We start from the raw sequence: 22,516 nt of genomic DNA, 5'->3' as shown, positions 1-22,516 counted from the left end.
CCCCAGGTAATAAGAACAGTCATGTGCCTATGACAAAATTAACATGTTAAGGCTGCTATTACTAAATTTGATGTCAAATTAATCTATGGAACTATATATTTCAGCAAGTGAATTCTGTTTCCCAAAATATTACAGATAACATCTGCAGTTACACAAATCAGACAACGGAATAAAAAACCCTCACAGGTACACAGGTGTGAAACACATTTATCACTGTAATTATTTATATGTGATCTTAAGTGATATTTTTCAAGTTGCCAAAACTGGATATTCAGTATTTCCTTAATTGATGACAAACTACACTGAGATATTTTATAGGAATTTATTTCATTATTCCAGCTCAGTCCTCAATGGATTTTATGTATTTCTCATAGGCATCTTCGGTCATCAGTTCATCAAGTTCAGCAGGATTTGCCACAGTCATCTTGATAAGCCAACCTGCAGTTAGGAAATTAAAAAGAATTGCTAATATCCTACAAGAACAATTCATTCATGTTATTGCCTTAGGAAAGCACTCCCAGCAGGAACAACCAGCCTTGGATCACTGGAGAATCAGCCAGGTTTTTGTGCAGGCAAAACAACAGTTCAGTATTTAAAAAAATGAACAACAAACTAACATAAAAAATGTCCTTTTGAGTCAGAGCAGTTGTGTAATTTAGTGCTGGCTGTGACAGAGGCATAGGGAGATGCTGCCTCAAAAGAATAAAGGAGCCTGACCTCAGGATCATGGACTCTTACAAGATCCAAAACCCAGAAATGCAATCAAGGCAAATAGATGTAAATTCAGCCACAGTGTATATCTGAAACTAAGATGTTGTAAAACAGCTGTTCAAAGATGACACTGTGATAATGCTTTATATTAAATTTTACTGGGCTTGAACTATATTCAGTATATTCCATTTAAGTCTCCACACCATTAAGCTGGAAGAACAGGAATTGCAGAGCCATTTGTAATAGCAAGAATCCACAGACTATTCACTATTCAAAGATAAAAGTGACATCTTACCATCTTTATAACAGGATTTATTGACAAGCCCTGGATTATCTGCAAGGGCAACATTAATCTCAGTCACTTCTCCTGAGAGAGGGGAGTAGAGTTCACTAGCAGCTTTCACACTTTCCAAAGCCCCAAACTCATCTGAAACACAGAATATGATTGAATGTTCCTAAGAGGAAAACACAAAGCACTTCCCTTTGTTCAGTCAGACACTCTGGTGATGACCCAAGCAGTGAAGAAATGTCTTATCTTGTGCAAGAAAATAGATTGAAGTCACCCACTTTATGACAGGGATCAGCATTATTAAATCTGATGTTTATGCTCTTGAATTCTGGGGAATTTGTGCTAGCTGGCTGCTACAGAAGGGACAGGAGCTCCTCACATTTGGGGAATCCTTTGCCTGAAGCCCACAGCACACATGATACTGACTTAGAAGGAACAACACCCAGCTCTTACTGCAAGAGACTTAAATATGCCTTTTATCTACAATTTAAACCTTTTTATTTGTAATTTGGTTACAAAATCAACAAAGCCACAATTTCAGCAATCCCATTTTCCCTTCAGAAACACTATCAAGCGTTACATCTGCACTCACTGGAAAACACACATTAGTATTCAGGAGCACCACACTGGAAGCACCCAGAGCTCTTCCCTTTTCCCTGTTTTGTAGGGAGTTATGGAAATGGTGCCTGGAGCAATGCTAACCCAGAGCAGCTCCCAGGCACAAACAAGACAGAGGCTGAAGGAACAAGGAGCTGTCACAGAGTAGATAGGCACCAGGACAAGGGATCAGGGAACAACTTGTTCTGGGAAAGCTTGGAATTAGACTGAGGCCAGAATGGGTAGAAAAGAGAAGAACTTAAATGGAAATGAAATTCCTTCAAATAAAGCAAAACTACAAGTTGGTTAATTAAAATCCTACACAGAGGGACCTTTTGTCTAACAGTCAGCATTCAATGCAACAGATTTGGCCAAAACACTTTGATGGGGATCTATTCCACAAGAAGGATGGCAGAAGAAAGGCCTTCTACTTTACCTCATAAACCCCCATTTCTTTTTTAAAAATTGTCTCAAAATAATGACAATTTTTTCTTCATATACTACTGAGACAGCTCTCCATATTAATACAGGAAAAGATTTTCATTTCTTCCTGTTAACGTTCACTTTCTTTAACAGGAAAAGTTGCATAATTGAATGATGAAGAATGTAACAACTTGTACACCACTAACAAGCAAAAACTCTGTGTCATATTTGATACCTCAAAATTACTGAGTCTCTACATTCCGAGAAAAATTAGAGCTTGATATAAATTAGAAGTTTCACATCATGCAACTCACAAAGTGCATAACTGGAGAATTGCAAATCAGCGCTTGCAAGTTCAGATCAAAGTATAAATATTTAAAAATATAGATACAATTATTACCAAAATATTTTAATGCTTTATTTTTGAATCTTCACAGTTTAAAAACTGTGTATCTTCACAGTTTAAAAACTATGTATCTTCTGCTGCTAAGCACAGTCTGACAATGAGAATTTAAAATTAAAACTGTCATTTGTAGAAACACCTGAATTTCAGGTAAAAGGCATCCAAAAGCTGTATAATGGTATTAATAATCATAAATATTATTTCAGAAAATTTATCTTTGCAAAGGAAGAGTGGGATGAGTAGAATAATCACTTCACGAGCAACTAGAAACAAAACTTACTAAAACTTACCATGTTTACTTAATTTTGTCCCGACTTCTGGAAGACTACAGTAAACAACATCTCCTAATGCTTCCTTAAAAGAAAAACAAAAGCATCAGAGTATACATTAACAAAAATACATACAGGAGAGAACTGATACAGTGACTCTAGAATCTGCATATAAGTATTCTCTGTCTCTAAATATTGTTCTCATTCTTTATAGATTGAATATTTTTCACTTTTTCTTAACAAACACTGAATGTGAATAAACAGTCATGTTATCATGCCCCAAATACCAAATAATTGTTTCTCTATTACATTGCTAATAACCCTCAGGCTCAGTTTATATGCAGATTTCTTCTGGAAGAATAAGGAATAACACTGACTGATCTTCTTAGCATCAGCTACAGAGAGCTGTTAGCACACAGTTTGTCCTCACTGACTTAATTGGGACCCTTATCATCATAACAACTGGATCAACTCTTCTCTGGCACATGTACCCTATCTCACAAAGGGCCAGAGAGTATCAGTTATTGACAGAAATCTGAGATTAAAAGGAATGCTGCTTGTCCTGAGCAACATTAATTCCATTTATTGGTAACTTGTCCCATTCCTCTTTAAGTTTTACATACAGGCCAGAATTTTCCTGTGACTATTCCAAATCAAGTACAGCATGAGAACAAAAAATCCAAAGCAATTCCTGTGCTAGAGTAAAAACTCTGTACTGCCATGCTGTACATCTGCTCACAACTGTTCTTTAGCCAGAGGGATTTCACCATATTTGTGTTCGGAGGAAATCTGACCTAAAGCAGACATGATGTCCTTTCACACAGCCATGAACTGCTCTGGCTTAGACCAGAACATTGAAGTCTCTCACCAAGTTCAGCTCTCCACAGGTCCAACCTGAGGCCATGAAGGCCTTATCAGAATGCTGAGGTGGCACAGATATCACAAATAACGCTCACTGTGTCGCATATGCGACTGAAACAATAAAAACACCTCCGTGAATGTCCAAAGAGCAAGGACAGAGCAGATAGGGATAAATAAATATTGCAGAGCTGGGCAAGGGCAGAGGGATCAATACCTGTGCAAAATTGCTGATTCCTACTGTTCCAATGCCATTTTCCACAGATACCCACTCATGCTTGTCTGTGAACTTGCGGGCTGAAAGGAAACAAAGCTGACATTTCAGAAAGAAGTGACATGCTTAAACACAATAACACATTTCCAGGCTTAAACTGTGGGGCTTTTCACTGAGTCTGTTCATTTTTCTTGGAAAATATTTTAACCAGCACATGTAATTTAGAGAGAAGCTCAGAACATGCTCAGTGACAGGGCAGAGGCTCACTGGGTGTCCTGCTCAGAGCATTATCAGCTCCTGTGCAACCATCTGGAGACTGATAAAGTACAGGAGCAAAAAGAGCAGTTCTACTTCAAACAGAAGTGCAAATCTAAAGCTTAGATGTGTGTTTTACTCATAGTTATACAAGTCTATGATAGCACAGTGGCTTTTCAAACATATTTAGTGTTTATTTCTGATAACTACTTATTGTGGCTGGGAAGGCCGGTGTTGGTGATTCCAGAAACCCTGTGAGCATTACAGCATCTCATTAAAGTGCAAAGCTGGCACAGTTCTATGTATTATTAAGGCAAATTAATACAGGACAAATTAATAAGGCAACTCATACAGACAACTGCTACTTAATAGACTTGCTCTCTGTTAATATTGTTACTGTGAGAAGAACACAGTAGTTATTCTATATCTCTATAAAATAGGTCTGTTAAAACCTTGTTAAGTTCTTTCACAGCAAGGTTACAATTCTCCTTACATTTCAGATTTGGAAGATTCAAGACAGCTTTATTAGAGGCAATTGTTTTTATAAAGTCATATGGAGAAACTTCAAAAGAAGTAACTGAAGCAAGCAACATTTTCCTTGCTAACATTTTTCCTGGAACTTTTCTTACTCTGAGAATTTTCAGCCTGCCATGTCTGTTTTCTCATTTCTACACTATTTCCCTAATATAAATATTATAAATAAAAAGGCCTTACTATCTTTTTTTTTTTAATTTTAATTAATTTATTTTTATTTTCCACTTGCAGCACCCATCCAGTCAGGCAAGGGATGCTGTAAAAACTGGCTCCCTGAGGGATTAATGCCACCTTCCTTTCGAGTTCAACTCTCCTCTCAACTCATCCTGTGGGCTGAACTCTTTAAGGCAAACACCAGAGAAACTACACTTCTGCACCTGTATACTGGTATATTCCTTGTGTATTTCCTAAAACTGTACATGAAGGAAAACAAAAGCTCTCACTGTAGACCTGGTAAAATCTTTCCAGACAGTCAATACTTTAAGCTTCTTCACTTGCAGTGATCCTCTTGAGTTTGAAAAGTTCAAGAGTAGCAAGTCTCAGATAAAACTGTTTATCTTAGAATAGGGCTCAAATTTTATAGAGCTCAGTAGAACAACATGTGGGTTTACAAGTATAATACACAAACAAACATGAGTCAACTGTAAACATGGAAATATTTTCCTATGAATTATCAGTCAAAAATACACAGAATTTCACCTAGCACTGTTTTCTATAACTACAAGAAATCTCATTACACTCTCTAATGAACAGAGCCTTAAATGTCTCAAATCATTTTGTGTCAAGATGCTAAAGCCATGGGAATTCTACTGGAAATGAGTAATGAACCGTAAGAATGGAGAATGACAATTGACAAATCTCAAACTCAAGCTGAACATTAGTGATGTTACACATGGCACAAAGAAGCCAAGCAGTACATTTTTATTCAGGATAATCATAGTGTATGGAATCTGTTTATAAAGCAAAGCTAATAAAAAAACCCAGAATATTTCACACCACTTTGGAATACAGCAGTGAAATGTCCAGTGCAGTTAGAAGAGCATGTAACTTTCTTGCAGGAGAAAAGGAAAAAAAAACAACAAAACAAAAATGAAAAATTAAAATTCTGAGCATGCAACAAAAACCACTGGAAATGAAGGTCAAATTAAAGACAGTTAATAAGTAATCTCAAAATTTGAACTTTGAGCTTATGTGGGCAGCCCATTAAATAAATCAACCTAAAGGAATATGAAATGTCAATGCATACCAAATCTCTCTCTGCATTTTTTTACAGAAGAGCAGCTGAACTTACTCTAGCTTCATTCATTTCAACAGGACTTTGGTTTCAGCTTAACTAGCACTTTCTGAACTTGGCCCTTGACTTAGTGTAACCTGCCTCTAAGAAGTATTTAATATATACCTGAAGAGTGAACTCACACCTCCACAAAGAGGCATACAAATCTTTTCCTCACTGCCTCAAACAAAAACACTGTTATTCCTTTGAGTGATACGTACAGAAAAGCAATGGGTACATTGGCCAGAATAGTGAAAAACAGCTTAGATCTTGACTCAGTTTGCAAGTAATGAACAATAAAAAATATTTCTTTCACTTGCAACAGAAGGCCATTAAACATGTGGGTTTAAGATAGTCTGGAGAGAAAAGGATGAGCTCTTTCCAGTGGTAGTCATTACCTTTACAGCCTATTCTCCTCCTCTTTTTGACCACTTTTTGAACATTTCTATTTGCTAGAATACCACAGATTCTGTTTTTCAGACTTTCATGAGTAATTTCCATTTAGAGAGCTTTGACATCGGCAGATGCTTTCAGAATTAACTGCACCAAACGCAAACTCACAGCAAGCAGTGATGCACGGGTCCATCCCGTGCCGTGCCGCTGGAGCAGCTGTGGCTGCACAGGAGCCAGAGCCAAACCTGTGCGGCGGCTCAGGGCCCTGCGAGCCTGGCGGCTCTGTCTGTGCGCTCACGCCAGTCCCTGCTGCGCCCTGACCCCGCCAGACACCCACCCCTGCCCCTTTCCTGTGCTGCTGCTGCTCCTTGGAGCCAACATCAGCTCTTGGTGAGCGGCAATCCTGGGAAAAGCCATCCGCTACTTCGGGCAAGCTGATGCGCTCCCCGCTCGGCCCGCTCTGCGAAGCCTCTGTCCGGGACCAGAGGGGATTGAGCGGAGACTCAGAGCAGAGGGACTGAGAGGAGACTTTGCTCAACACCAGCAGTGTGAGGATGAGGGTAAAAGTTTCTGGCCAAGCAACGGAGGTGCAGTTGCTCCTGTGGGAGTGCCAGCAGCGTCCCGGCCAGGTGAGGGGCGCTCGGGGTTCAGCCATCTTGCGAGTTTCTCCGGGCCCCGCCGGCACCGGGGGGCTCCGGGCGGCTGCAGCATCGCGCTCCGAGGGCCGCCGGGACACGGCGCGGCGGGAGGCAGGGGAGGAGGGAGGGATAGAAAGAGAGAGGACGGCTGCCGCCCGCGGCCGCCAGCGGGACCCGCGCTACGGCCGCTCCGCGCACCCAGTCCCGGCTGGCGGGGGCTTCCCCTGCGAGCTGGCCCGGGTCGAGCCCCCGCAGCCCACCCTGCGCACCCTCCCGGGCACAGGCACCGCCGGCTCCCCGCTGCACCGGGCCGCCGTCCCGCCCGCCCGCCGCGCACCTCCCTCCCTCGGGCCGCCACTCACCGGCCAGCAGCAGCGAGCTGGTGCCCAGCCTGCGGGCCGCGGGCTCCCGCGGCGGCAGCGAGAGGAGCGGGCAGCGCGGCGCCAGCACCGGCCCGACCCGCCGCAGCGCTCGCCACGCCATCTTTGCCGGGGGCGGGCGGGGGCGGTGCCGGCGGGAGGTGGCGATGGCGGCGGGGCGGAGCCGGCGGCGGCCGAGGGGACCCGCGGGCCCTGGGGAGCGGCCCGGGCTCGGCTCCGCGCCCCGGCGGCAGCGGGCACCGGGCCCTGAGGGAGGGGAGCAGAGCCGCCATGTTCCGTGCGCCGCCGCGGCGGAGACGGAGACGATTCAGCCAGACAGTGCAACAGCCGCTTGGTGTTTATTAAATAAATACAGGCGCCAAGTCTACAGCAAGTGCACGTGGGACGTTTCGCCTTAGGCTTACCGCTATTTCTTAGCTATTACTCCAGAATAACACGCCGGCAGCGCTTTAGGGGTGAGCATCACGTTGTTTACCCAGAGTCGCAGAACAGCTGAGTTGGAAGGGACCCACAAGGATCGAAGTCCAACTCCTGGCCCTGCAGAGACACCCCAACAATCCCACATGGGGCTGAGAGCGTTGTCCAAAAGCTTCATGAGCTCTCCTTGGCTTGGGGCTGTGCCCATTCTCTGGGGAGCCTGTTCAGGGCCCCAACACCCTCTGGGTGAAAGAACCTTCTCCTAGTATCCAGCATAAACCTTCCCTGACACAGCTCCAGCCATTCCCTTGGGTAAACCCATTTTAATCAGAAGCTGTAATAACCTAAGCCTGTAGCCTAACCTAACTCTAACCACTGCAGCTGACAGCAAACAAGTAAATAATTTGGCCACAAGCAAAGTGACTTCTCAAGGTGGTCTTCCTTCACTTGCTGACAGGTTGCTCCAGTTGTTCGCCAGTGACCGGCTTCTCTTCCTTCTTGCATTTTATCCCAAAGAAACTGAAGAGTTTCATTAGCATTAGATCAACAATCTCCTCTTCTTCTGAAGCCTGAAATAATAACAAATAACTTACTCAGAGGTGCCAAAGTGGATTCAGTCTCTGCTAAAGCCAGGGCAAGTTGCAAGACAGAATCTCTACTTGAGGTGAAATAAGCCAACTTTCACCAGAGCATGAGTGCCTGCCAGGCAAAACACTGTGCCAATATTTTTATCCAGACAGAAGCCCCAGATGACTATGGACTCTACAGAAATTTTGGCTGGCAAATTCCATGGAAATCTCTCTACAGGAGTCTGGAGTGCACTTGCCAACTCCCATAATCATGGTATACACAATGAGACGCCCACCATTTCAAGACGAAGTAAATGAGAAAAACTAAATATATATTGTATTCTATCAACCATATCCTTTGTTTTCATCTCCCTTGACTTTATTTAAAACATAGAGGAATTCTGGGCAGTACTGGAGTGTTAAGATGGATTTCACACCGCACTATCAATAGCTTGAATGGGTCAGGCACTCACAGTGAGTTTTAAAAGGAGCTGTAAAGCCTCATGCACTTCAGTTGCAATTTTGGCACTGATTTCATTACAGCCCAGCACAAACCTAAGAGTTTTTTGATGGATGTAGTATGTGAACAGAAGGCTACAAATCAGATCTGAACAGGGACTCATCTGAACAGGAAAGGACAGTGTAAATCTGGAAAATCTGAAGTGTACTTTCTCAGCAAATGTTGCCTTGTTAAGAGTTGGACTGAATTTACATGGCTTTCATCCATGGTTGAATACCTGAATAGGCACTGAACAAAAAATGTTAAAAGCAAGAGAGCTTAGATGAACAAACCTGGTAATGCTTCTGCTCCTCACTAAAAGCAACCAGAATCACCGAAATGAACAGATTCAGTACCACAAATGTCATAAAAACGATGCAGGATCCAATTAAGAAGGAGCCTAAAACTGGATTGTAGTCCAAGACCTGTATAATCCATAAGGTAAGACATTAAAAAACCAAACAAAAAAGCATACATACCTATCTCTATACATACATACAAGCAGTTAAGACCCAGTAAGAAGTCTATCACCTTGAAAATCCTGTGTCCAATCAATTATGACATATGCATTATACACAAATCTAAATTTTCTACTCTAGTATTGCCCTATGTTGATATGATATAGTACAACAGAATATTTTATATATGTGTGTGTGAATGTGGGCAGCCTTTGGGGGTTTTTAAGTATTTGCATTTAATTGTAATTGTATGACAGTTTCACGTGAAAGTTGATCTGTTCACAATCTGTTTATCCACAGAACAGCTGAAGCTTCCTAATGCCTCAGCTTTCACAATAGGTGACATCCCTGTAAGCATGTCATTTATTTTACTGTATGCTTTACAAAGAGGCACACTCAGACTGTCAGAGACACTTGTAAACCAAGGGTTGTAAAAAATCAAACCACTAATTTTTATATAAGCTACAACAAAGGAATATATTTTCATTATTAGGATGTAGAGGTGAAAATGTGCCAAATTACTGATCTTCAAAGCCACCCATGTCCCATTGGATCCATGGTCTAAAAACATCCACCAAGGAGGACTTCACAGAGATGTCCAAAAATTAATCCACAAATAAATGTTCAAAGGATATTGAAATATTTGAAAGATCTTACTGAAAAAGTGCTATATAAAGAATAACAACAGCAACAAATTAACATAAAGTTCCCCTGTGGAAGGCCTTGCCTTTCTTGGGAAGATAGAAGAGGTGTTCAGAACAAACACAGGGCTTTCCTCACATTTCTATCTGTAGCTTTCTAAGGAAATTGCTCAAAACATTTTGTAATCAATTTGTAACAGCTCTAGTAGAAATTTGAGCAGGTTTCTTAATGAAAGGTTCATTATGAGCCTCCTCGTGGTCAAAATAGAAAATGAAAGAGCTTTCACTGGATGTCCTTGTCTTGCTCAGAAAGGGTGACTGCCTTAGGGAGCTGAGGAGCTTGCAAAATTAGATTAATGTTTAGCACTAATTGAAAGTCCTTCTATTTGCTGGGTTAATGCATATTTGATAGCTGAGATGCCAATTGTATGGCTGCAAACTTCTCCAAATTAGATGTGGTACCTCCTCATAGTTGAAGATTCCCAGCTGAAGACTGACCATGGTCTCTGCTGAATCAAGGAGGGTTTTGTAAGAGAAGAGCTTCCAGCCAAATATCAGGTTTGCCTGCAGAGGACAGAAGTCATGTCTTGTGTCATGATCAGAGACCTTGCTGCAAAATGTGTTCGGCTTGAAGACCTTTTATCATGGATACCAGAATGTCTTATATCTGATCAGCTTGCCACTAGATATGTAAAAATGATAATTATTTCCCACTTATAAACTAACCAAACAGAAAACGGCACTTTCTCAATGCTCTACAATTTAAGCTTTATCCAGAAAATCCTTTTTCCAGTACTTTGTTCTTTGTTGCATCTATTACACACAAAGAGTCCTTATTTTTCAGCTCAATGTTTGATTTTTCACTAAATTTCAGTTGGCAAAGAACAGACAAGTGGATGTTTTAATTTCTCTTTCATACAGAATACTTGGGCTCCAAGCTGCTGAACTAAGATATAGACAGGCAGCTTTATTCCATTTTGCATGGCAAGGCTGTGTTGCCTTTGGCATTCAGAAATGGTTGATTTAACCTGACAGCACCTGGGAGCAGACTGCAGACAGAGAAAGCACCATGGTACTCACAGCAATGGAGTAGGCAAGGAACATGACTGCAATAACAGTGATGAACCCAGAGATATCACCCCATGCCCTCCTCAGTGTTGAAGTGATCATGTTCAGTTTAGGGTTGAGCCTCAGCAGATGCCACAGTTTCACTGTGGAGAGAAGCACCAGGAATGCAATCAGGTAGCCAAGAACTGCATCAGCTCTTGCTGTTTCACTGAAGCTTATGGAGCTGTTAGGGGAAAAAGGGAAAATACATAATTTACTGTGCACACAGAATCCTTTGAAGTGCATAAGTGGGTATGCTAGAAAAGCCAGTCACCCTGTGCTGGGGTTTAGTAGAGACCTGATGAGTTCCTGTTTGAGTGTTCCCACTTGCAATTCCTGCTGTGTGCACACAAAAAGCTCAGTTGTGCATGGCTAAGATTTTTAAGGAGAGGAGGTCGAGGCTGTAGCCCAAATCCTGCTCATTATTCTGTGATTCTATCATCTCTTTCCTGTGTGACCATTTTTTAAAAGATGTTATAATTTTCTATTCTGTACTAAATGTTCCATTATTATCCTCTCACCAATGGCTTTTTACAACAAAGACCAAGGCAGATTATGTGCTTTCTGGGTGGATGTCCTGTAGCAGAAAGGCTTGTTGGTTCACAAGAGGGTGATGCAGACAGGAAGGGAACCTGGTGCTCAAGGCTGCTGGATTTTATTAGAGCAGTATCAGAGGAAATTCCTATTGCTGACACAAATCTAAGCCCTGACACACTTACAGCCTTCATGAATACATAGCCATCTAGGATAGCAATATTTAGCACAGAAAAGGTGCTATCTGGGAAGAGGAAAAACATTTATTTCTGCATAAGTAGCAACAACAAAGGGTGCAGTAAATAGCATTAGTACTTACTCCTCCTTGTGTTCCTGGTAGTAGCTGATGTCCCTGGTCCCAAGGAGCGTCCGTTTCACAAACACTGACAGAGCACTCCAGCTAATCAGTATAATGGCCATCTCCAGGAGATTCCACTTGCTGTGGAAGTATCTCCATCTCAGACTCTTCAGCAGCTTTCCCTGGGAGGAGTTTCACTGTTTCAGTCTCATGACTCCATATCACACAATCCACCTCTGAAGATTAGGGCAATGCTCTCCACAATAAAGCAGACTGCTCTGCATTAATAAAACTACATCTTGCACTAGTTTCTCATTATCTTTCTCAAAAACAGCATCCAAGCCAAATAAAATGTTGCCTTCCTATTATTTAATACTGACACTGTACCTGATTCAGTCTTCCATTGGTGTAGCAGCTCCAGTGCTACTGAAATCAAGTACAGTCCTGAAGCTTTTGTAAGTGAAATCAACAGCAGGCACAAGGTCATGCTCTCAGGCAGACCTTCCATGGGGCTCACCTGTGCTATCATGTAGTACACAATGAAGAGGAAATAAATGATTTCTGCTGCAACCACAAAGATGTGGAGGCTGTCGGTGTAGGGGTACAGCCGGACACTTTGCAGCTCTGCCCTTGTGAAGAAGGCCCCTAAAAAACAAACAGGGGTCACCTCAATTCAAACAACTCAGCTCACCAGTGAGATTTCTGTACTTGCTTTCACATCAGTGTGAGGCTGAATTCAACCATCAAACTTAGATTTAGGGTTGACTGTGTGAGTAACCCTATAAGGGTTTGAAATTTTCCTCAAACAGGAATTTCAAAGAGTGGTAGTGCTGTCTTGTGTGATAGCACAATAGTAATCCCAGGACTGAGTTTGGATTGGATTGCAAATGCAGAAATACAGCAGGAGGACTTGCAATTTTTCAAAAAAGCTGAATCTCATTCTAAACCCAAAATGAGCTCAGTTTGGGCATTTTCCAGTACTTGGACACACCCTAAGGAGGCTGCTGCTCAGATGAAATGTTTTCCTATAGCCCCTAAACCAGAATCTGCTTTCACTCTTCTCTTTGTTGTATCCAGATAATCTATTACATGATTACACAGCTAAACATTAGAAGTCATCAGGAATAAAAAAACCAGACCATTATTTGCATTTTTGTCCTAATATTGTATTGATTAGCTGAAGTGATTAGGAAACAGAATTTTTCTTGTTCCTGTTGTGTAAATTCTCAAGATCAAGTTTCAGTGTCATGTTTTCTTCATCAGCAGATGACCACAGCATAAGAAACATAAGATATTCCATTATGATCTATATTACTGTGATGCTGCATTTTTTTCCTAAATGGTTTAAAAAATTTGCATTGATTCTCTCATGATTAGATTTATTAATACACTTGTGTTTCCTGAGGAAAGAACCAGGAAAGCACTGATAATGTGTAAATCTATCCTCTAGGTGCATTTCTTGCTGTCATCAGAAATGTGAAACTGAGGAAAGGCTCTCACCTAAAGCATTGCTTTCAAACATCAGGCTTATAATGCAGAACAGGTTCACGTTGGCATTGTAGACTGTAAATTCAACAAACACTGCTCTTGTGAAGGTGTCAAGCCAGACATTGTTGAAAAGGTACTGGAGAATTCTGCCAAAAGAATGTGTAGCCAGTGATTTCATTCTTACAGGAATGATACAGTATCACATGGAGGATGCACTGATAATTTACAAGAACACCAGTGGTACCTGGAGGCATTTTTGGGGTCAGTTCCCAGGTGAATCACATATCCCCCTCCGCTGTAGACAGCAAATTTACCCCAGCTGGGGTGTCCTCTCAGTTTGGACTGACTCTGATAGTGCCATGCTGAGCTGAAGTCAGAGGAGTTATCAGGGGCTGAGGTATTCCAGTGCTCCCCATAAAGTGATGTATCTTCTGTCTGCAGGGAGTAGGGAGCGTGGCATTCCTCAAGCACGTGCTGGAGTCTGGGAGAAACAGGGCAGGTGTCTCCTTTCACTCTTACTTGGCGAATCCGAGCACTTCCCACCAGCTTGGAATTGCCATCTGTAATGAATCCTAAACAGGAGATGGAAAAGAGCAGCACTGGCAATATGACAAAACTAATAATATTTCTTCATTTCATTTATGATTCACTGATGCATTAATATTTTGCCATATATTCTTTTCTCGAAAACACTGTAAGCAAAATAGTAATGAAAATGAAACCCTTGCTTTGATTTGAACTGAGTTCTTAAATAATTTTCCCAATAACAGAGTTCTGTGTCACCCCCATCAGTATTTTATACACAGGGAAAGTGAGGCCTGGGGAGAAAAGTGACTCACCTCAAGTCCCATAGAAGAGTAGCTTTATGCAGTGTTCATGTCCAAAGAACAACTCTGCTAATAAATTTCAATATTTACCCTTAAATGTGAGCTGGAAATGGGTCATATTTTACTGGATATGGCTGGATAGAAACATGCTGGTATTGCATAATTTGCCTTCACATTGACACAAGTTGTGATGCAAACAACTCTCCTAAGGAAAGCTGTATGGTGCCACCTGTCTGCCATTCTTTTTTTAATTATGGAAACAAAGTTGTGTAAACTTTCTGATATATCTGAATATCTGGAGTAAGTAATATAAAATGTGAAAAATTTAGCATTGCAGTGCAGAACTTTTGGGTTATATTAAATATAAAGAAAATGTCAGGGGATATTTAACGTAGGGTCAAGCTGTGGGGTTTTGTTATCCACTGGTATTCATATTATAAAATTCCTTGCTAGCCTCATACACTCACAGTCCCTTTCTCCACTCAAATATGAAAGTTAGAGATAAGTATTAAAAATAAAGTTTCAGAATCCAGCAAGCTAAAGGGAAACAATGTGACTCTGCACCTTTATATGATCCATAAAGATTTCTGAGTAAAGTCGTGTTTGCCCACGAGAAAAAATCCTGGTAACTGTAGACATCATGGAATCCATCTGTAAAGCTGTCCTCAATGTGTTTGTTTAAATAGTAGGAATTGGGGTCTCTCTGCCCATAGGCAACAAGTAACAGCATCCATAAAAACCCCAGATAGGCTGGAAAAAACCAGAAAGAGACAACACATGTGAGCTCTGGTTAACAATGCTGTTCAAAATAGATTGCATGAATGATTACTGCTGCCAGCAGCCATTAGGCCAAGGAGGAGCTTTGTGCACTCTGAGGGACCAGTGCTAATGAAGGCACCCAAGGTGCTTCAGTGTGCTGCAGTTTAAGTGTTTCACGTTTGGAATATGAGTAGCAGTCAAGAAAAGAAGTGGGAAGGCTGAGTAGATGTAGTCATGGTAGCTCCAAATAAAATGACTAGTCTAACTTTGTTCCAAGTGAAGTTGAGGTAATTTTTTTTGCCTTGGATTTTAGAGGAAATAAAACAGGGGCATAAATCATTACCTATAGATACTGTCTGCTTTTAGAAAGATGGCCTCCATCTGCTCTTTGGTTCAGCTTCATTTAACTGTTCACCTCCTCCTTTTATCCTTTCTGCTGTTCTTCAATCTCTCATGTTTGTGATGTGTTTTTTAACCATAAAATGAAGCCTTAGCCACACTTTTAGCTCCAGCTAACACTCCCACCTCCCTGCAGCTCCAGCTGCCAGGGAACAGCCTGTCTCTATATCAGAATGGCTGGCAGAAAGCTGAAGATATGCCAAAACTTTGTCACCCTAGAGAACAATATTTTCACTGAAGTAAAATTACTGATGAGTATTACTGAATAAAACAAGATAATCTACAGATGGGTAATACCCAGGATTTCTCTGATGAGGGCAAATGCTTTCTGCTCCTTCATGTGGCTGAGTTTCATTTTCTCCACATCAGCAGCAGGAGGTGGCCGGTAAATGTTGCTCCCACTGTCCCTTCGGACCCCGAAGAGAGGGTGTGAATCACCTGTGAGGGACAGCATAGTTAATTGATCATCCATGTCCTGCTTTTTGTTTGTTTGGACTTTCTAAGGAAACATTTCTATCTACTGCTTTCCCTCAGGAATAGAGGATGTGATTTAAACAATTCCTATAGCAATTGTAAGGGAAACAGTGGGCAGGGAAGGAGCTCACAAAAACTGTGCTGGGTTTAGGACCAGGTGTGGTCCAGGTGTCTCTCTAGGTGGTGCATTCACAGCCTGAGGCTGAGCAGGGAGGAAGCTGCAGATCAGATAACTTTGCTGGGCCCTAGGATTCCTGTCTGCTAGAGAAGGCTTTATTTAGAGATGATTATGACTGCAGAAGCCACTGCTCAGTTTAGGAAATAATACAAATAATTGTGGCTGTGGAAGAGTATGTAACCTGAGAGCCTCCATATAGGGCTTAAGGGATGTGGGAAATTTCCTTGTGCGAGGTTTTAGTTATGCTTGTCAGATACAGACCTACCAGTCTACATGAAGGGTGATTTTTTTTTACTGTTCATTTATTTATTTTCACTAAGTTGTGGAATAGTTACAGGTTTTGTTGCAAACCAGTTGAGCTTAGTCACAGAATCATTCACTAAGCACTCCAAAAGCTTGGAGAATTCTGCACTTTCTTTAATAACTGTTAACTTTGCAGACAGTTACCTGGTAAAGGTCCATCAATAGCTGTGTTTTCTTCATCCTCATGTTCCACCTTCTTCAGAACCAGAGCAAAAAAAGCAGCAAATCCCAGCACCTGGAAGGAATCAGCTATAGACTCACCATATTCCCATTTCATATAAAGAAGCTCAGGCTTTGACCTGGATCCCTTTGCATCCAGGCACTGCAGGCAAACATCTGTGCTTGGTTTGTTGAACCCATGCAGCTGAAGCCCATAAACAAGAGAACAGTGCACAGTGCTGGGGCTTGTCCTGCTAAACTGATTCTGTGACACATCCTCACTAGTCAGAAACCTCATTAAACCCTGGCAAAGCAAGGGAGATGAAACTAATGGAGTTAGTGTCAGCAAAACCCATCAGAACTCTAAACCACCTGCCTGCTCTTGTTTGAAGGGCAAAGAATTCTCATTTTATATCTTAAATCCTGCAGCTCTTTAGAACATTTTACATTGTCTCCCTGCAATGGCAGCAGGTGAGTTCATCTTGACTGGTGGTGTATTTCTGAGGCTCTAACCTTCAAGGGCTGTGTGATGAAAAGACTTTCCAAGAAGGAGATGACCATGGAGATGAGCCACTTGATGGAGTTCTCCTTGCCATAATGGAGTCCATAGAGCATGGTGAAGAACCCGGACACACCGCTGGTGGCTGCCACAAGGAACCAAGCAATGAACACAAACCACCAGGGCAGACCGCTGGGAGAACTTTTCTTGTCATCACTGGACAAATTCGGAGTATGGGACCACCTTGAGAGTGAACCAGAAGAGAAAATTCAGTCTGTGATGGAACAGGAACCAAAATCAGGTCATCAGGTTCACTGGGAACAGGCAACATCTTATGATATAAAATCAAAATATTCTTTTAATTAATGCAGTTATATAGGATATATGGATACCAAAAAGTACAGTGAGAAAAAAATAATGAAGAAGCGTGCGCAGAGATCAGCTAAAATCAAAATAAATGTGATGGGCTTCTGTACTCCTCAGTTCATGCATAACTGAATCTCCAGTAGAATTATTGACAAAGCTGTGAGTGCATTAAAGCTGCTGAATGCATCTCTTGTGATCACCATAATGGCCAAGTGACGTAATTAGTGCAATTGTTTCAATACTTCCAACTTAATTATCAGATTTCACAGAACTATTTTTGTCTGCTTATTAACTTTTCCTTATCCATACATTTTAAAAGGCTTCTGTGACTTTGGAGCTGGGTGATTTTCCCAGCCCTTTACTATCACATGGCATTTATTGTAACTTTCCACTTTGGAGACAAAAATGACAAACAGCAATGATCTGTCATTATTGCCTTTGTGTGCAGCTCACAGTGCATGGAAATTTCTCTGTAGCTCCTGCAGTGGTATAATAGTAAGACTTATTTTTACAGATATAATAATAGTTATCTAGCACATGTTAAGCAGTAATTATTTGGGCTCTGTCATCCTGTCCAATTTTGAATTCATGACCTGAATTCACTTATACTGAGAACTGGGTTACCCCTCACTGATGGATGCTGATGAGCAGATTTGCTTCTCCAGGAGGTTCTTCATATGCTGAACCTGACAAACAGCTTGTGTGTAACTCTGAGGCATCTGAAATTTATGGGGCCCCAGTAATTCCAGCTCCATCTCTACATGCTGGAGTTGCATGTACAAGCAGCGATGGTAACCACTGTATTTCAGCTGGTCACAAATTCTCTTCTCTGGAGTTGGACTTCTTGTTTTTTCTGCAGATAAAGAATAAATTTATTAAATTTATTTATTTATTGAGAAAATAAATAGATTAGAACACTGTTCAAAGGGTGGTTTCTCTGGAGCTAAAGATCATGAATGGTATGAAGTGAAGACTAACATATGAAAGGATATGTAAAAGCAGCTTTAGTACTAGAGTTTAATGATGTTCTGCTGGAATGGCCTGCAACTTTTTCTAGAAGGCAACTGAGTTGAACAGCAGTCCTAAAATCTTAATCCAGGTCAGATCAGATCAATTCTTAATTTGTTCATGGTTTACCTGTGCAATTAGTAGCTTGGAAGACTCCCTGGAAAAGCTAAATGTGAGTCTTAATGAAATCAGTGAGATTGTTTACTCATATATTCCTGTTTAATTGAGAGTCAGACTGAAAGGAACAACAGCACAAGGCCAAGAAGAAAAGAAAATGACAGGTGAAAGAGTTTGTGAAACAAGTGATATTTGTGAGTCTTTTCATTTGTAGATGCTGATCCAGCTCCCAAGCCATAGCAAGCATTTGATTTTACAGCATAAGAAACAGAGATTTCACAGTTGCCTTTACTTAGTTGGGTGCTCAGTGAAAGAGCAAGAGGCAATGGGCACATCTTAAAACATGGGAAATTTCTGAACATAAGCAAAAACATAGATACTGGGCACTGGAGTGGGTTGCTCCAGTTGAGAATTTGTGGAGTCTTCATCCTTGGGGACATTGAGCACCTGACAGATTGGATCTTGGGCAATCCTGCTCCTGCTGACCCTGCTCTGAGCAGCGTGGTGGGATCCAGAGATCCCCTCTAACCTCAGCTGTTCTGTGATTCTGGAGTTGCCTTTGAGTCAGAATGTAAGAAGAGCTTGGGTCATCACATCCAGTGCTATCATCATTTTCATTGCAAAGGTTTCGGCAGGTATTTCACAGTGTGTTATTTACCTTGGATATCCATAGCACCCAGTGTGACAATTATAGGGCCATCCTTCTTGCTCTCATCACAAAACCCTTGCCCAGCTCTGTTCTGCTGACAGATGACATCCTCAACCAATGACAGGAGTGTGTTGATATTAGCTGATTTTTCAAGGTCTGGTGCTGAGGTGGGAGATGGAGTCTTCAGGGCTTTAAAGAGTGAGCTGGCAATTCTTCTTATGTCCTAGGAAAGACAGCAGCAGCACAGCAGTGACTCTGGCTGCAGTGGCTTAAGCTGATGTGATCTGACAGTACCAGTGGCTGGGAGCTGCACCAACTGCTGAAATCTCCAGAATGGATAAGAATAGCACATCCTACAGAGCTGGATGTGACAGGCAGATTTCAGTGAGTTCAGCAAGGCAGCTTTTGTGGTTCAAAAGGGCAGCGTGCCTGCCTGGGGACCTAAGCTGAGAAGATGTGGTCCATGATACCTTTTATCTTCACTGTGTTGTTTTGTGTTTGCTCTAACCCCTGAACACAGTGATTTGGGCACACACAATAACTGTGCAAGGGTTGGCATGTACAAGGGCAGACCTTAATGAAGGATTGCATTTAGGTGGGCACTTTGCACCAGTGGTAATTGGGTTTTCCCTTCAGACAGGCTGAAGAGCATTGAAACAGGGAAATTTGTGGAGCTGGGGAAGCCGGTGGTGTGTGGCAGCAGAGGGCAGTGCAGGACTCACTGGGACTTGCCTTTGTCACAGCCTCAGGAGTGAGAGAGGCAGCCTGGGAGGCCCCTGGGGTGGGAGGCAGGCTTGGGGACACTCGGCCGTTCTTTCCCAGCTTCTTCTCTCTGCCCTGCTGGGCTGGCCGGGGTCGTATGTTCCTGAAGATCTGCACAATGAGCAGGTTGATGGGGAACATGAGGAGGGAGCTCTCAAAGCCAATCATCACTTCCTGCCATGTGAATTCGATCTTACCTGTCAAACAGAGCAGAGAAGGAAGAATAACCCCAGGCAAAATAACCCATCAAGTCCCTTTCTTGTGAAAAAAACCAAACATTTAATCAGCTCTTGCTTCCAGATTCTGCTGTGTCTCTATTTGCCTGCCCAAGCAATGGTGAGGATTGTTACCCAGATCCATTTTCTGCTCAGCAGGATCCTTTGGCACCCCCCAGAAGATGATGCTGGTGAGCATGGTGCAGAGGAGCAGCGAGAAGCAGCAGGACACGCGCTGGGCGCGCGTGAAGGAGCTCCGAGGGGAGCGGCTGAACACCGAGTACCAGATGTGCCCATCCTGGAAACCCTTGGAGGTCTTCATGAAAAACAGATTGCTGGGAAGGAGAAGAGGGAAATCAAATGGATATGTAGAAAGGAGAGGCAAGAACAAAGCCCTGGTTCGGGCTCCCAACCTGTTTATGCTTCTAGGCACTATCAGCAGAACTAATAATTATGAGAAATGATCAAATATCATGGCTTGATTTGCATGGATTGGTCATAGCTACTTATGTCCTTTTCTTTTGGACACAGCATAGAGGGAAAGCAAATAGTTCCTATTTAAATTGTTAAGAAAATTACAATTGAGAGAAAATGTTAGGGTTTCTGTGGGTTTGTCAGGCTATCCTTCTTTAGCACCAATATTTTCAGTATGGTACTACTGTTAGGGTAATGATTTGTGTAATCATCCTCCCTCTCACCCTTATTCAGAGCCCTTTAAGGACAGTGGAAAGACCTTCCTTGTTTTCATTTTTTTCTAGGGCTTTGGTCTGTTTTTTTCATGCTTGTTTTTCAAGACTGACTGCTATCAAGAGAAAAAAAAAAAATCCATTAAATAGGAGGTACCTGAACTGCTTCATGTCCTGTTCTGTTGCTACTGGGAACACTTTATCTAGGACACATTCTCCAATATCAATGGCTAGCCAAGAGTTGCAGAGGAAGTACCATTTCTGATCCCATGCCAGGTCATGGACTAATACTCGATTCACATACCTGTTGGAAAAACACACAGGGCACTGTCACATACCTATGAGTGTGTGAAATCCAGAGCTCAGCAAGGCTGTGGAGGACAAACTCTGGCCATCAGCTACTTGGGGTGACTAAACTGTAATGCACAGGACATTATGTACTGGACGTGGGATATGGGAAACACTCCTGGTCCTGCACTTTAGGCTATGATTTGATCTATTTAGCTGCAAAAAGTAGAATCTAACACTTCTTTCTAGAACTGCAGAAAGGAAAATTTTCAAGTGTTAGAAAGGGAAAGCTGTTGTCATTATAAAAAGGTTTTAGTGGATTTTTACTTCCCAGCCTCTCCAGATCTCCACTTACCAGGATGGACTGTGCCCTGAATTATCATGCCACAATCTAATACTCTGCAGTTCCCCAAGAGGAAAGAAGGTACAGAGGAGGAAAACATCCACTCCTCCACGTTCAAAGACTGGTGTATCAGGATCATTTAGATGGTGGGGCTCACTCTCTCCATCCAGTCCATAGAGGGTAAGAGTCACCTGGAAAATAAAAAGGCAAAATGAAGATTTGCACATCTCCATCCTAACTGATTATTTCTCCTTTCATCAAACCTCAGGGCTTTCTGGCTCAGACAGTGCATTTGAGCCATCCTGTTCAATAGCCTCAGGTGCTCTATTATTCACCCAGCTCTCAAAGCAAATAAACTCCTCCCACACAGTGCACTGATACCTTGGAGGTTGTGGCTGCGCCCCGGCGGTGTCCTGTGAAAACTGTCACCAGGTAACGGTACTGGGCAAAGGGGTCATTGTCTTCCAGGACTGTGACTTTCACCTGCAGAGCCACACAACATGGGCAGCGTGTTAGCTGAACTGTAAGTACAGACTCCTGAAGGCTGTCAGTAGGAATTTGTGATCTTGTGAACAATGATTACTTACCAGTAAATAGAGAGTTACAGGGAAAGGAGTAGGAAAGGAGTAGTTGTTTTCCTATTGAAAGAGGCTAGGCATGGTGGGAATTGAATACATGGTGGGCCTGAATACATGGACTTTATTAGCTGGAGACTTACTTTGGCATCATCCTGGATGTCTTTCCTTCGAGCCCAAATAACTACAAGCACATATATCAGAAAGATGCATCCTACAGTTGTCACCACCACAGGATTGTCCACGAATGTACCAAACAGCTGTGCTGTTTTGCTGACATCTATGGCATTGGGTATGACAAAGAAGGAGCTCCCAAAGAAGGTCAGATGGTTGCAGAGGCACTGTGTGCTGCTAGGGTTTGTTTTTGGTCCTACCTGAAACCCAGAAAAGATTTCTGATAAAACATTTGCCTTCAGTATTAGATGACTTACCAAGCAAATGAAAAGACTGTGCTGATATTGGTAAGTTAGTGTAGAGAGCTGCTGCACACCAGATTGTTCAAGTTCCAATAAAGAATGTTAATTCTAACACCTAAGCAGTAATGGGCATTACAATATATTATGGCCTTGTCAGAATGGTTCCATTTCTTCTTATATAGAAGTTCATCCCAAGAAATGGGACTGTTGTTCAAAGGTTAGTTCAAAATGACTAAACTTCTTGA

The 22,516-nt window shown here is 42.1% G+C and overlaps 2 protein-coding genes across 2 annotated transcripts in view; both read right to left on the bottom strand.

Moving 5' to 3' along the window:
• Positions 1 to 308: 308 nt before the first annotated feature.
• GCSH (glycine cleavage system protein H) lies at positions 309 to 7,381 on the bottom strand. The gene is made up of 5 exons (XM_005489933.4): positions 7,220 to 7,381; positions 3,768 to 3,847; positions 2,714 to 2,777; positions 1,007 to 1,138; positions 309 to 438 (listed from the first exon to the last, which is right to left on the bottom strand). The coding sequence occupies exons 1-5, from the start codon at positions 7,338 to 7,340 to the stop codon at positions 341 to 343; spliced, it is 495 nt and encodes a 164-aa protein (XP_005489990.1). The 5' UTR covers positions 7,341 to 7,381; the 3' UTR covers positions 309 to 340.
• Positions 7,382 to 7,524: 143 nt separating this feature from the next.
• Positions 7,525 to 22,516, bottom strand: part of PKD1L3 (polycystin 1 like 3, transient receptor potential channel interacting) — a 35,989-nt gene continuing 20,997 nt past the window's right edge. Inside the window, 19 exon segments of the mRNA XM_074551246.1 lie at positions 7,525 to 8,223; positions 9,016 to 9,147; positions 10,284 to 10,385; positions 10,902 to 11,112; positions 11,782 to 11,942; positions 12,278 to 12,405; positions 13,261 to 13,394; positions 13,493 to 13,820; positions 14,640 to 14,825; positions 15,531 to 15,671; positions 16,333 to 16,423; positions 16,861 to 17,089; positions 17,837 to 18,065; positions 18,996 to 19,209; positions 19,719 to 20,298; positions 20,807 to 20,953; positions 21,293 to 21,471; positions 21,662 to 21,763; positions 21,999 to 22,229. Of these exon segments, the coding sequence (XP_074407347.1) occupies positions 8,098 to 8,223; positions 9,016 to 9,147; positions 10,284 to 10,385; positions 10,902 to 11,112; positions 11,782 to 11,942; positions 12,278 to 12,405; positions 13,261 to 13,394; positions 13,493 to 13,820; positions 14,640 to 14,825; positions 15,531 to 15,671; positions 16,333 to 16,423; positions 16,861 to 17,089; positions 17,837 to 18,065; positions 18,996 to 19,209; positions 19,719 to 20,298; positions 20,807 to 20,953; positions 21,293 to 21,471; positions 21,662 to 21,763; positions 21,999 to 22,229 (3,651 nt within the window). The 3' untranslated portion in view covers positions 7,525 to 8,097.

The sequence above is a fragment of the Zonotrichia albicollis genome, chromosome 13 (genome assembly GCF_047830755.1).
Source record: "Zonotrichia albicollis isolate bZonAlb1 chromosome 13, bZonAlb1.hap1, whole genome shotgun sequence".
Taxonomy (NCBI): domain Eukaryota; kingdom Metazoa; phylum Chordata; class Aves; order Passeriformes; family Passerellidae; genus Zonotrichia; species Zonotrichia albicollis.
This window is presented reverse-complemented; position numbering and strand designations above follow the sequence as displayed.